The sequence below is a fragment of the Paracoccidioides lutzii genome (genome assembly GCF_000150705.2).
Source record: "Paracoccidioides lutzii Pb01 unplaced genomic scaffold supercont2.14, whole genome shotgun sequence".
NCBI lineage: Eukaryota > Fungi > Ascomycota > Eurotiomycetes > Onygenales > Ajellomycetaceae > Paracoccidioides > Paracoccidioides lutzii.
The window spans coordinates 627,871-643,106 of record NW_015440960.1 but is presented as its reverse complement, the minus strand read 5'-3'; the positions used below and the strand labels follow the sequence as shown (position 1 = coordinate 643,106).

Here is a 15,236-nt window from a genome sequence, read left to right as displayed (position 1 = left end):
TATGACCTCTGGCTCTGCATTTCAGGCACAGGCCTTACTCTCTTCATTGATTAACCTCTGTCTAATTTATCAATTTGATGTGGTGAGCACTTGGGGTCACAGCATTAGAAGAGAGATCCATCAGATCATCAGTAGAAGCTTGAGACCAGTTTCATCAGTCAAGAACAGCATGACAAAGTAGAGAGTGTGAATTAGATATTGTATGATCTGAAGAAGATCTGCCCTCACAATATTTAGATCACTGTCTTAAAGTCTTAAGCTCAGAGAGTTGATGATCAACTAATTTAAACTCCTTGCAGTAATTTTTATAGAGAGATGATTCTCTTACACTCATCATGCCTTCTCTCAGCTCCATGCTTAGAGCAGATTTCAAATACCTCTTTTTAACATGATCATCTCATCTGTGATCATCAGCTTCCAGCAGTAGCTGATTAAATTTGAACAGAAAGTCAAAGAGAGCTCTTCTATCCTGTTATAAATTGTTGAGCTTTTGCATAGTCTTTTCCTGTCATGCAGAATCACTAAAGAGCATGTATGTCTACTTCAGTAAGCTCTCTACTGTGAAGTTGATCTTGTTCTTATTATTCTCAACTCAGGGGTAAACTTGAGCTGCTGCCATTCCTTCCAGTCTCAAGTACACATATCAAGCATATTTCTCATTATTATCTAAAGGTTTCTCATTGATCTTAAGTTTTGATTGAAGCTTTAGCTCTCACTAAAAGTAGTGCTTCAGATTAGAATCATCATACTTCTCACAGTCTGATAGCTTGATCTTTGATCTTCTGACTGCAATAAGTAATTGCAGATTCAATTGAGAGAGAGTTGATGTTAAAATGTTTAAAGCTTGTCATAAATTAGCTATTTCAGCTTGCTGAGCTGCTATTAAATCTCTGTTCTCACACTGAACCTGTTCCTGCTGTTGAAAAAAGATCATTCATTGTTGTTCAAAGTTGCTGAGAGCATCTTTGCTCATTACTTTATATTGATTCATTTGTATATTCATTATACAAGTCTGTCACTTTATCTTGTTCAGCTAGATGTTTTCAATGTTGCTCATTCATTTGTTAGCACAATTGCTAACTCAGTCTATTCATATATCAGTGCTATCACTGAACTTTGTAATGCAGAATTTAAGACTTTCAATAGTCTGTCATATGTCAGCACATTTGCTGAGCTTCATGATACAGGATTAAGGCTCTCAGTGACCTATCAATGAAAGGAGTGAAGCAATTCATAATGTAGAGGATTAAGCTCTAAGAACTAGAGGCTAGTCCTCCTATATAACAAGGACAAATTGCTTGGAAAAGGGAAGAAAAGAATGAGATGAGAACACAAGCTTAAGCAAGCTCACATAGCATGATCACGTGCGCATGTGCAAATGATGGCTAGGCTGAGTCAGCCAGCCAGAGCGAATCTAGGGGTTCAGCCCCTTATAAGAATATAGAGATTTCTTTCATTCAGATTGAGGAGTAGATGATAATCTACTCATCTAGTCACAAAACTTGAGTATTCTCAGATCAAAATTTAAGAAAAGAAAGAAAATCAGAAAAAAGAGAAAAATGATGTTTTTGTTTTAATTTTTTCACAAATGTGATCACTTTCTCACAACAGACAGTATCCCCTTGAGATCTTCTGATTTTAGTGTAAAAAGAGTGTTTTTAAAGGAAATCTAGTTGAACTCATCCAATATCGCATTGGTTGCAGTGTATTCTAATTAAAATGTCTTGTTTTGCTTAAAAAACTGCTATCCGGGCCATAACCTGTGAGATGGTTGAATCTCTCTCATATTGGGAGGCCTAGCTAGCTATCTAATGTACGCTATATCACGTGCGGCGGGGCGGCAGCCCGGGCAACATACGCCCAACAGAAAATGGTATATTAGGCACGGGGCCCCACCATTTCAGCTTGGACAGTTCAGTATGTACTTTGCTAGAAAAACTAAATTAGACTGATGTCCCAGGTCTTAAGTTAAGGTTGCGGGTACTGGATGGTTAAGTTGGGGCGGCAGCTAATAAGCTAGTGGGTCATCCACCAGCAGGAATATCATTTTTATTCTTATATGCAAGGTGGCATCCTTGTCCAAAGGACCTGCAATGAACGATACGCTGAGCAAGGGTCTTCATCTAGTCATCAAGAGCTAATGCGACGGGCAACATATTAATAAAAAGAATAGAAAGATAGAAGTTAACAGAAGAGAAATAAATTGCGCTTAACGAGACGCGACCATTTGATTTCGATGATGGGAAGAATAATAAATCTGTTAACGTGTCACAGAAAATAAAAAAGTAAAATGAAAAGAAATGAGAAGAAATGAATAAATCTACAGGTATTTATTAAAATCTTTACTCCCCATCCGTGTCTGTTTCTGTATCAGTCTCGCTGGTATCATCGGCCTCACCATCTGTGTCACTTTCATCCTCACTAGACTCTTCGGTTGGCTTCTTGGCTACCCGCTTTCTGGGAGGGGGGTGGCCAGTCTTGAGAGCTTGCATTTGACCGGCAATTGAGTCTGGGCAGACAGTAAAAGTTAGCTCATTGGCTCAAGAAAACGAAAAGATTTTACATATGATTATAAGACGAAACATACCTTCATCAGGTTCAGAAATATCATCTTCCTCCTCCAAAGCAGCAGCCTTGGCCAAATCCTCAACTACCAGGGTGATATCTGCAACGGTATCAAAGCCAATGTAGCTGTCACAGATAATGTAAAGAGAGAAAGGAAATTTTCCAACTTGCGGGGGAGCTTGGAATTGCATTCTCAACGTTTGCACGTTGAAAGTAGGTTTTCCATTTTTGTCGAAGATCGGTTTATCAAACGTGGTGAATGTGAATGGGGGCACGGCCATTTTGCCTTGCCTGGAATCCGCAAGGAAGATGTACCATCTGGGGGAGTGATCTCGGGCAAAGTAGGGAGCGTGGGCAAGCGGTGGTTGGACTGTGATTTCTGAATCGCCTTGTCCACCCTTCTTCTTGCCTTCTTCTCCTTCATCTGGGTCAATATCCACAAGGTCATTCTCGTTGACCTCAGGGACATCAGTGGAGGCCGGTGGAATAAACCGTGCCTTGACGATAAGTTGAACCAGGCTGCTAGGTGTGATAACCTTTTCCCCTACGACCTTGAAGAACGATTTTGCCACGCTCAAAACAGGTATTTGCTTGGCAACAGCCATGGCGCTTGCGTATTGCTGTTTTGATAAAAGGTTTTTACCAACGGACAACTTTTTTCGTTGTTCTTCTGAAAGCGCCATGAACTGTGGAACTGACATATGGCTCCTCGAATGTTCTCCTTCGATAGCTCGAACGATCTGGTTGGTGAAATGAGGCAGTTGGAGAAGGGGTGATTCGCCCGGTCGAATAGCTTGGATGAGATACTGGGACATGTGGAACGAGCCGAGGATTGGCTGTAGGTTGCCAAAGGCGAGTGCAATGGACGCAAAGGAATCGTTGAGGGTAAAAGCGGTTGGAGCAACTCCATATTTTTCTGTAAAAGGCGTCAAAAATCAGGCATTTACCTAGAGAAAACGTTGTATAAGAGGTTAACCTACCCTCATTAAGATTAGGGTCATCAAGTTCAACCCTGCCCAGATATGCCCATAGTAGTGCCAGAGCTTTCCTTCTGCTGGCGTTTTCCAAGTCAGCTAAAGCTTTTCGGTCCTTGGCCGATAGAGTTGCTCCACGAACAGCGGAGTTGCCATCGGAAAGGATCTTGTTTTCAACTTTAGACAGTCCGTATTCGGCCCTCCCGTTTTTTAACATCTGCTTATACTCCTCACCGGAGCTAAGAGCACTTATTATCCCTCCGTCAACAAGATCATCCTTGTATTCTCGGAAAATATTCCCAGCGCTTGCAACGAGTACTTTTTCTTTCGTATATCGTTGCGTACCATACCACCATTTCCCAACAACGTACGGCAACAGAACACCCAGGAGCAGCCCGTACACCAAGAGAACGTATTTACCATTTCCTTCAGTGACGATAAACTTGGGAAGCGCAATACCAATACTGAAGCTTTGCTTTCCATCCGGATGGCCGTATTGAATATAATTGTTGCGGACTTCCTCGTCAGTCAAAGCCTTGTATGCCTTGGTCAACTCAACGAAGCGATCGTTCAAGGTCTCGATAGTTTCGTTTTTAGCTGGATCCGGTTTAATCTTGTCCGGATGAAATTTGAGAGAAAGGCGTTTGAAGTGCCTACTAATATCTTTCTCACTGGCGCTCTATATAACCTCACAGAGATGTTAAATCCTAAAGTTCCCGGGAAAGGACGTGGAGGAACAAGACAGGGGTAATTATTTTATGGGATGATAACACGCACTCTGGAGATTCCCAAAATATCATAAGGGTCCCATATTTTCGGGGTACTCCTCGCCGTGACGATAATCAAGTAGACCATCCAAGCCATAACTGCATATCCAAGTAGCACAGTGAATATGCGTTTCAATCGGCGTTCTTTCAGCAGAAGCTTTAGCTTCTGCTTTCGGATAATATCGCCATGTTCAGGGCGGAAGTCGGATTTTATTCGAGGAGCGGTATTTTCCAGATCTGCGAAACCAGACAATAACATATTTAGCATTCTTTCCTCCGTATGAACTTTTTCGACCGGGTGGAGCAGCAGCGGAACACAATTGCGAGACTCACCCTTGCTGGGCCTAAGGAGGCTATACGAGAGCGGGAGGGTAATGAGCGACGTTAGCGTGAGTATGAAGAAGGGAAAGAATTGCCCCTGGACACATTGGACACATGTATAAGTTAGCATGAAGCTTGATCACAGCTCCCCCCTGGCCCAGAGGGATTGCAGGACAACTCCTTGGCCCCCCCAAAAATACGGAAGACTGACGACTAACTTACCTGCTCATCATAGTTGTAATCTGTGGATGACATTTTCGCTTCAGATAGAGCGAAAAGGGAGAGAACTGTCTCCTGTCAAGCCCAGTCCTTCGGGAAAACGCTATGAACAAATTTTCTAAATTACAACCAAATTATTTATCTCTGTGAAGATATTTAGAGCATGAAGGGGACGAGATCCGTGGACATTGTGTGTTCCGATGGATGTCAAAGTAGACCCGGTGAAGGGTGAGACAACACACGGGACGGAGATAAGAAGAGGAATAGAAGAAGGGTTTACGAGATTGATGCAAGATCTCGAAGACTTGTCCTTTTGATCCTAACTGGGTTTAGCGCCATCGCAGCTGAGAAGGGCTGGCGCTAATCTAATTTCGGATTAGCCTAAACGGTCCGTAACCTTCAGAAACCATTCCCCTGGATAATGAATCCATGGATGAGACTCATGAGATTGTTATGCATTGTGGCCATTAGAGATTGAAACATAGTAGGTGCAGGTCCAGGAGATGGGAAATAAGGAATATAAGTAAAATAGTTAAATTCATTAACCATCAAATTAAATATACACATTTGTTGATATCCAAAGATTCCCAACAAAAAGCCAATAAACCAGAGACTCCACGGCAAAATAAGAGGGTATAAACAAAGACAAATCCCACCACTATAAAAGACCAAGACGGTTAGAAACAAAAAGAAGGACGGATGACTACATATCAGTTACACACTGAACATTCCATCATGAAAGCCCTCCATAAGACATTCAACTCCAATAACGCATCCATTCCAATTTTCACATTCCTTCAATCACCCCAGGGATATCCCAATAGCACACTCTCGCTGTCTTCCTAAGTCCCAAGTTGTCTTGGATCTCGAAATCCACCCACAGAGAGCTCAAGATAATGTATTGACACACAGTATGAACCGGCACATTTGGCTGCGGGCACCATCTGCAACCACAGTAGAACAGCATGGAAGGCTGTCAAGAATCGCTGGAAACCAAATGTCTTGGGTTATTTTGCTTCCGTGGCCCCACGCCAGGGAGAAGGCGGGAGGGAGAGGGGAGGGGTCATATGTGAAAATCCACCGGCAAGTCAATGGTCGAGCCCTTGTGGACCATTCGGGTATCACCCGTTAAAACGTCAAAATATGGTAGACGACGAGAAAGGGTGATTCCGCCATTGCGTCGAGTCGAGGCTTCGAATATTCCATGCTCCGGTGTTGGTATGGGTCATGAAAATAGATTTTGTCATATCGTGCGAGAGGTGGTTGTTGCAATTTCATGCCAAATTTTTGTTTCATATTAACGCCTTAGCTGATGTATCTCGGCAGACTGCTTATGCAAATGCCCCTCAAAGGTATCATCCAATATTGAGACATGTTCTGAATCCCACACATCAAAGCTAAACATAGCCGCTACAGATCTTCCCTCCACACGAAAACAACACAGGACAGGTGCCATAAGATTGTTTCACAATTTGTCATCGCCGGGAGGAGAGATGGAGAGGCAGTAGGAGTGTGGCTGAATTAGATAATAACATATATGGCGGACGTAGTGGAGTTCACGAATCAATATAATCGAGTCCACCGAAATATTCTAGCATACGATAACACAGGCCTACATCATCCCCAGGCTCACCTCCGAACAAGCGGCACTGGTCAGCCTCCAGCTGGGCAGCCTCCAGGAACTGACGACACTCGCAGTTCTGCCACGCAATTTGACGGTTGTGCCAGTGTTTGGCGAGCGGTTGTGGCTGAGATCCCGGAAACGGGCAAGGGAAGAGAGAGAAGGAGGAGTAATTTGGGTCCTTCAGCTCACTGGATGACTGCCGATATGTGAAGGCTGCCTGTGCCGGAGATGCTGTTTGGTCTGGGAGAGCATTTGAACAACGTCGGGTGCGAGGTCTGGTGCGTCGTCGGTTGTGTTTTTGTCCCATGATAGGAGGTGTAGGAATTCAAGTCAAGGGGAGAACGAGCTAGAGACTTTGTATCTCTGTACGAAAATCAAACGTTAAAAGACGCCTGAAAATCCTGGTGGAAGGAACGATCAAGAAGGTGATAGACATTCTGGCAACGCCATTTCTGCTTATATAGCAAAACAACAAAAGGGAGAAGGAGAGATAACTGCAGATTTAAATCTCGACTCATCCACCTATCAGGTGAGTCATGCGGCGGCCAAAGGGTGCCTAAGCAACTAAATGAGGCAAAGTCAAGAAGAAAGGTCGCCATAGGAAAATGCTTGCGGTCTGCAAATCAGAAACAGAAAGGGTATAAAGCTTGAAGAAAACCCGCTTAATCTGGCGAATCAGAAAGCCAGAAATCCTAATAATTAGGCGGGGGCTTGGGCAAACATAAACAGGCATAATGGTGGTGAGATCAACACGCCATACTTGGATGGAAGGTGTATGAGTCACAGCCGACAGGCTGTGCCATGGTACAATTCGTCTGCTACCAACAAAGTTCCATGGTCCCGCAAATTTGCTTTCAGAAAAAGGCATCAGCCAGCAAGCTCCATTATCGGGGATTTTGATAACAAACCTGTGGGGTCTGAATAACGAGACTTTTTGATGCGATCAGCAGCCCCCAAGGGGTCGGGACTACGGATTCGAATCAATAAAGATGGTTGCAGTTGAAAGCATGATGTGATTGGGTCAGTGTCACGTGGATGCATCACATGACCATTTTTCTTTCTTTCTTGGCATTTGGGGTCTTGGCATATATGGATAGGGCTGGTCGATCAGGTTTTGTTTAAAAATCTTGTATGTATTGGGGGGAGGATTGCTATTCTATATAATACGCCTGATCACATGCCATGCGGAGCAGCCGCCTGGGGCAATGGCTAATCCGTGAACGCCCAACAAAATCAGAGCTGTTCGCATATTGGCAAAGGCAGCCATTCTCACCTCCCATGCATGGTGGCATACTATGGATAAATGCCTTAGTGTTAACTGATAGCAAAAAAATCCAAAACAATTGGTCAAACATATTTCGTGTTTCCAAAATGCCTAAATATTGCATGATCCATTTCCCTGTTGAATGTAGTCCAACATAGCCTGTCCTTTGGGTGCCAATGTCAAGTTTTCGAAACCGTCCTTCGTAACCAGAATGTCATCCTCGATCCGCACACCACCAACCGCCATATATCTTTTCACCACATCCATATCGATATGCTTGAGCTGCTCCGATTTCGCATTATCCAGAGCAATCTGTGAGAAGTAAATACCTGGTTCAACGGTAACTACCATCCCCGATTTCAAAGTCGGCGATGATGCGGTGCAGGGTGATAGGTATGTCGAAGAAAACAGCCAGCTGTCAGTCGTTCTATCGTTATCCTGAGCGAATAGAGAATCTGGAGAAACATCGTGCACTTCAAGGCCAATATGATGCCCAAGGCCATGCGGGAAGAAAAGGCTGGAAGCACCTGACTTCTTAATCTCTTCGGCCCTGCCTGCCTTAAAAATACCAATAGCAAGAAAGCCGTGAATGAGTATGTCGTGCGCTAGATAGTGAAGATCCAGGTATCTAACCCCTTCCTTGATGCGTAGAATGCAACTTTCCTGCATATTCTGCACTAAAGCGTAAATTTGTTCCGCTTCAGTCCCCGGCCATCGAGCAGCCGTTGGGAAGGTGCGGGTCACATCGCTTGCGTAACAGTCCCACTCGGCGCCAGCATCGAGACAGACAAATTGACGCCCTTTGAGCGGCTCGTTGTTCTTCGAGTAATGAAGCGTCGCTGCATTCGCGCCTGACGCCGCAATTATCCCGTAGGCTTGGTTATGTGCTCCTAGCGAGACGCAGGTATTCAGAAAGGAGCCTTCTATCTGAGCCTCGTTGGTCATTTTCCGTATCCCTTGAAGAACGGCTATGTGGGCAGCCGAAGAAACTCTATTGGCATGCCGCATTAGTTCAATCTCATGCTCATCCTTGACAACGCGACATGCATTCATTGCTGGTTTGAGCGTTTCGCTGTCCATAAGCACGTTAGGGAAGTCCCCAGTCGGCTTTTGGGAGCCGTGAAGAATGTATATTGTGGAGCCATGGCCTGAACAGCTAGCCCATTGCTTGATGTCTCCCTCAAGGAAAGATTGGTATTTGGCTTCATCGATATCAAATCTATAGTTTCCAAATGTTAAAGTCCAATCCAGTGCACATTGGCACAATCATAACGTTCCAGGTTGGTTTTGAAAAGATCGCACCTTTTTAAAGCTTCCTCGGGTCCAAGGGTAGGGCCCATCCAGATCTCTCGCCTCAAATCAAAGTTAGGAACATACAGAGTCAGCTTGTCCGACTGTATATCGTAAGTGAGGTCGCAGTCAGCTTCATTGACGCCAGACATATAGAAGAAGTAGCGTCTTTGTCGAAATCGAGTTTCTTGGTCCGAGTCCTCAAGTAGAGCAGCCTTCTGGCCCATCAGAAAAATAAGCCCTTTTTCTTTCTTGAGCTTTGCCGCAACTCTTTGTGCATGTTGTTTTGCTATGAATTATCCAGGTTGTGCATTAGAAAACTTCGGGTAAATGCGTCTCCCCTGTTGGATACACAACACGCCCCAAGGAAAAAGAACCGCATGCCTATTGTATTTTCTATGGAGGAAGGATTCCAGGGTAGCATATACTGACCAGGGTATTTGTCAAAAGTCGCATCCTGGACTTGCAGCTCAATTCTGTATCCACCGGCAGGATGTAGGTTGCTAGTTCCATGGAGCCGCTGCTCTGGGAGCTGGAGTGAACCGGAGAAAGCTGGATAAGTTCCCATATTTTTTTTATTATTTTATTTTATTTTATTTCTCGCTTCTTCCGCTGTTCTTAATGGGACGTTATCGGGCTGCGGTATTCTATAGGTTTGTTCAGTGGTTGAAGTGGATGAAGTCGGCGTAAACTCGCTCAAAATATGGGGCTCTTTGGGCCCTTGGCAATTCTTAGAAATGCTCTTAAATAGCGAGCTCGGCATTTAAATTAGAGTCCAGTGTTAGGATTAAGGTTGATCCGCCCCCAGAAATCTCCCAATTAAGTCAACGTCACGCGGCTGCTTGCGTTGGACAGTGATTCATCATCCATCGGCAACCACTTCAGGCAAGACTTCCGGAAAACTAATGAATTTCCTGTCATCAAACTTTGGGGCACAATGGGCGCTCTCTATTGGAGAGTTGAAATGAAACTAAATATATGCTCTGGTATATCGTATGATGGGGAATTTCAGTTGTGTCTCCAGTGCCAATATCCATACTATCCTACTGCCCTATCCCTACACTAGTATTCGCAAAGAATTTACCCTAATCGACATCGCCAACTGATTGGAGTCTGAAGGTCCGCTGGGGCCTCCAACTGCATTGTAACAGGTAAAGTGAAATTTCCACTCTCGTCACTGGGTTGTACCGGGCATGGTGAAGTTAAGCTTCCCCTGGCGTAGTTGCTGATAGTGTCGCGGGCTGTTCAGGCGCCTGTTCAGTTGAAATATCCGGTCCTACGAGAGACCCCGGGCTGGAACTGCGAGGAGGGAATTGAGAAAGAAAGGCAGGGTACAGTGGTAGATTGAAGAATGGTCAACCTTCGCCTCCTTCCCACAATGCAGGTGTTGATATAAAATAAATAGCCGTCTCCACATTAATGGGCATGTGGACCAAGACACCCTCATATGTGAGACATTGGGACGTCCTCTCTGCCCTATGGTTGCTGTTATCGCTGATCCATTCTGGGTTAGTGTGCTCTGCAGATATATACCGCAACAGATTCTGTGACGGACAAACAGTTCACTTTCAGACTCATGCTGGCTCATAGCCTAATACCTTCTTTTTATGCAGCAGTCAAGCTCGGATTCACCCACAATGAACCTCTTATCCGATGCCACGCCTATGTGCAGAATAGGGGATTACCCTCCACCGCGACCTTGGCCACTTTGCACCACTAGGCTAATGTAGTATGAGGATATACTGTTTGTCACAGAGGTATTTCCTCATACTAAAATAGCGTGGTGGTACAAGTGCCCCTCGTGAAACACGTTAGTCATTTGTGTTGGATCATATTTGCTTAGTCAGAAGAAACGGTCGACAACGGGCTGAACCTGCCGACAACATTGATCTTCTCTCCGACAATGCCACCCAACTTCCACTTGGCCGGCTGTTACTAAATGGTCCCCTTCAATTCACGTCTTCTACGCCTCACATGGAGATGTCACTTCTCATTTATTGTTTTGTTGGGAAGATTACCAACATTGACATCATCCAAGCACCTTTCACAAGAAAAACCCACACTCATATTTTTGAAAACATTTCACACCTCACTCCCTTGATGCAATATGGACAAAAGCCCTTCAGCTTGTGATGCTGCCGCTAAGTACAAATACATTGAGGATTGTAAACAGCTAGAGTGGTACTGTCCAAATAGCTTTTATCTATTAAAGTTCAATGATCAACTCTGTGATGAATGATACTCTGTTGTTCAGAACCTGGGATTGAATAGCAGTTCTACAGTATACTGGCTTCTGATTGGAAGTAACAGAAGCTGATTGCTATTAAAATAAAATCTACTGATTCTACTTTAGAGTCTTAGAAAGTAGATATTTTAATACATCTTTATTCATGCTCATTGATTAGACAACTGCTGAACAGTTTTATTGATATTAATCTTAATGAAGCTCATAATTGCCTTGTCATAGAAACAGATAGTTATAGCTTGATATAATCAAAGTATTTGATTATTTATTGATAATTAAATCTTTGAATTATTGTAGTAGATTTAATATTAGTTGTTTAGTCTTTATATAAATAAAGTATTATTTATAGTAATGAGTAGATAATTGTTTTTAAATATACAATGTTTAATCAATTCTAGATATATGTTGCAGTAATATATTTTCTTAACTTCTTATTAACATTTGCTGAATGATAGATTCTTCATAACTAGATCAGAAGTTTGATAATTTAATTCTTGACTTCATTATCTAAGTTGATGGCAAATGAATGGGTTTTGAATTGTCAATTAGGTAAGCTCTTTCAATGAATACGAAGGCGATTTACAAAACAAAGGTCTGGGGAAAAATCTTCTTCAATATCCTTTTCTATTAATCGTGCTACGCGCACTCATCAATAATAAGTGCGCTTCACTGTAAAGAAAATATTACTGTAATAAAAATCTCTTTCTTGTATATTCATCATCAATCTTCAAAAATTAATAATTATTATTATTATATCTAAAAATATTAAATATTCAGAAGATTAGATTCAGATAATATTATATATCATAAAATCAAAATCAAAATTAAAAATTACAGATGTAGTATGAGAATTTAAAATTTTATATAAAAATATATATAAATACATTAAGAAAAAGAGATTAAGAAATATAAAAGCTTCAGTCAATTAAACATTAAGTAGCAATCAGAAGAAAGTAATCAAGAAGTGAATTCATCAACTGAATAAAAACTATTATTCTTTTACAGTTAAACATATCAAAACTATTGCAAATCAAATAGTAAGTCATTACCATATTAATTCTGACACTTCTTCTTCTATTATGAGTAAGATATCAATGTATTAATTCATTAAATATCTGCTAAATTATAAAAAAAATTAAGTAAACATTTATAAATTTAATATAAATATTAAATAAGAATATAAGCTTTATTATCAACTAATTTAACTACTATAAATCTGTTTCTAATCAATATAAGTTTTATATTAATGATATTTATAATTTTGATGAGATTGACTTTTAAGAAAAAGAAGAATATGAATAATGAGTTATAACTGTCTATCAAAATATCAATTCTATTATATAATTATTATATTCTTATGAATTAATAATAGTAATAAAATATATCAATATAAATAATATAATATTAAAGGTGTTAATTATAATAAAATTAAAAATTTATTAAGAAAATTGATATATATATTTCAATCTATCTAATAATTATATCATCATTATATCTGATACTGGCTTTACTAATGATGAAAATTGAATTTAAATAAATAAAATATTTTAATACTATTATTAAAAAATATTAAATTGACAATCATTAATTATTATTATTTAATAATTATAAATCTTACTTTACTAAAGAGTTTTTTTAATATTATAATTTTTATGATATTATTATATTTAAATTTTCATTTTATATAAGTTATTTACTACAATTTCTCAATGATATATCTTTTCAGTAATATAATTATTATTATTATTATAGCTTAACTATAATCAAAATGATAATAAAATAACAGCTTTAATTCATTTATTTAACTAAACAGCTATAATGAGAATATTAAACTGAGAATTAAAATAAAAAATGAATAAGCAGTTGAATATATAAAGGTGATTAAGAATTAGATTAGATCAATCTTTAAAGTAAAATAATTGAGAATTAGATCAGATTAATATAAGCAACTGAATATGATTGAGATCAGTATAAATTAATCTTAATTCATATACAAGTAGCTACGTTGTAATAATTATATAAAAGTAGTTAATGAGACTACTCAATATAAATATGAATAATATAATAAGAGATAATTTCTTATTAATTTAAAGAATATTATTATTAAATCTTTAAATCTATTATTATTAGAGCTGAATTTACTAATTATAAAATCTATTTAATCAAATAAAAAATAATTTTTTAATATCTAATATAATATAATATAGATAATAGTCTAAAGCAACTTGTTTATAATGATGATAATAAAGAATGCTTTAGTTTTACTTCATCTTCTGAGATCTGACTCTTCATCATATCTTCTCAGTTGATATTCTTAAATACAGTTATAAAACTATATTATTAAATTAAAACAGTAGATAAGATTATATAATAGATAAAAAATACTCTGATATCTGATCTGATCTAATAATTGAATAAGATCTTCAAGAAGAGTCTGATACAGATAGAATTATATTACAGCATAGCTGCTTATATATAAATTAAAATTGATCTACTCTACTATACTCTAAAGGTTAATTTATTTCAATCTCAATCATATTTAATTATTCATATTGATCTAATCTGATTCTTAATTATATCTACTTTGAAAATTGATCTGATTTAATCTTTAATCACTTCTATATATTTAGCTACTTATTCATTCTTCATTCTAATTTTTAATTTAGTATTTTTATCACAGCTGTTTAGTTAAATAGATAAATTGAAGCTGTTGTCTTGTTATTATTCTAACTTTAGTTAAGTTATAATATAATACTAAACTCCTCTTTCTCAAAAAAGCCTTGGAGATTGAGTAGCAAGTTTATATCTATATATTTATATTTATATATATATGAGTACTTTAGTGATTGTAACTATGTTGAATGCTCAAATCTATTTCTATATCTATGTTTATATCTATATCTATATCTATGTCTATATCTATATCTATATTTATATCTATATCTATATCTGTGTAAGCTCCTCACTGATTGTGACTGTGCTAAGTACTCAAAATTTTTATTAATTTTTATCTTTCTTACCTTCATTTTAGAAGCTTTTTTTATTATTCTTCATTAAAAATTTAGAAGTACTATTAAGAAACTTTATCAAAAATCAATAGCTTTCAATTTTAATTTTAATTTTAACCTGTATAAAGCTCTTCTTGCTAGATTTTGATTGAATTCCTGGCAGTTTATATCACTAAGTTAGATGTATTTTCAGAATTAGTTAAATTCTTTAAAGATATCTCAATTTTATTAAAGTATTAGTATATCAATTCAGAATTATCTAGCTCAGCAGCTAAATCTCTCTCAGATTTATAAAAAAATTTTATATATTATTCTATAATTAACTTCTAATTCCTTCTATTCATTCTTGTTATATGCTTTTCAACTAATCATATTAAGTACCTGACTCACTCTAATTACTTGATAGCTCAACTCACTTCAATAATCTAACTTGATTTGATTGATTTGATCATTATAAATATTATAATTCTATAAATCTCAATTAGATTCAAATTAATGCTCTTGATTTTTCAGATGATATCTCATCACACACTTTATCAAAAAGGCTATTATATATACTGTAAATCTAATAATTATTAAGTTGAAGACTATTATTTTTATTTATATTCTTCTAAGCTTTATTACTGTCAAACTGCTAAAAGAATTCTAGCTTATAAGCAAGGATCTGATAATAACTCTGATATTAGTGAGATATAGAAGAAAATCTATAAAAATCTAATAAATGATGATCAAAGTAATTAGCCTACTGATAAACTTGATGAATTTTTATTTTATTTTTTTTTTTTACTTTTAATATAGCTGCTTGAGGGCAAATACTCTTTTAAATTATAGAGTAATATTATAGTGCAGCTATTTATATATGAATTTAAATTGATTCACTTTACTATACTCTAAAGGTTGATCTGTTCTAATCTCAATTATATTTGATTGCTCATATTAATTCAATCTGATTCTTAACT

The 15,236-nt window shown here is 38.3% G+C and overlaps 3 protein-coding genes across 3 annotated transcripts; all 3 read right to left on the bottom strand.

Annotated features, from left to right (window-relative positions):
- Window positions 1–2,342: 2,342 nt before the first annotated feature.
- On the bottom strand, window positions 2,343–4,882 carry PAAG_05468 (translocation protein sec63; the record flags this gene model as incomplete). Its single annotated transcript, XM_002792693.1, has 6 exons — window positions 2,343–2,509; window positions 2,588–3,481; window positions 3,546–4,218; window positions 4,317–4,543; window positions 4,640–4,724; window positions 4,850–4,882. 6 exons carry the CDS (start codon window positions 4,880–4,882, stop codon window positions 2,343–2,345), a joined length of 2,079 nt encoding a protein of 692 aa, XP_002792739.1.
- A 1,520-nt stretch (window positions 4,883–6,402) lies between these two features.
- PAAG_05467 (hypothetical protein) lies at window positions 6,403–6,777 on the bottom strand (the record flags this gene model as incomplete). The annotated part of the gene is made up of 1 exon (XM_015845583.1): window positions 6,403–6,777. The coding sequence occupies one exon, from the start codon at window positions 6,775–6,777 to the stop codon at window positions 6,403–6,405; it is 375 nt and encodes a 124-aa protein (XP_015699809.1).
- A 1,068-nt stretch (window positions 6,778–7,845) lies between these two features.
- PAAG_05466 (xaa-Pro dipeptidase) lies at window positions 7,846–9,592 on the bottom strand (the record flags this gene model as incomplete). The annotated part of the gene is made up of 3 exons (XM_015845582.1): window positions 7,846–8,953; window positions 9,037–9,313; window positions 9,457–9,592. 3 exons carry the CDS (start codon window positions 9,590–9,592, stop codon window positions 7,846–7,848), a joined length of 1,521 nt encoding a protein of 506 aa, XP_015699808.1.
- Between the last annotated feature and the right edge of the window lie 5,644 nt (window positions 9,593–15,236).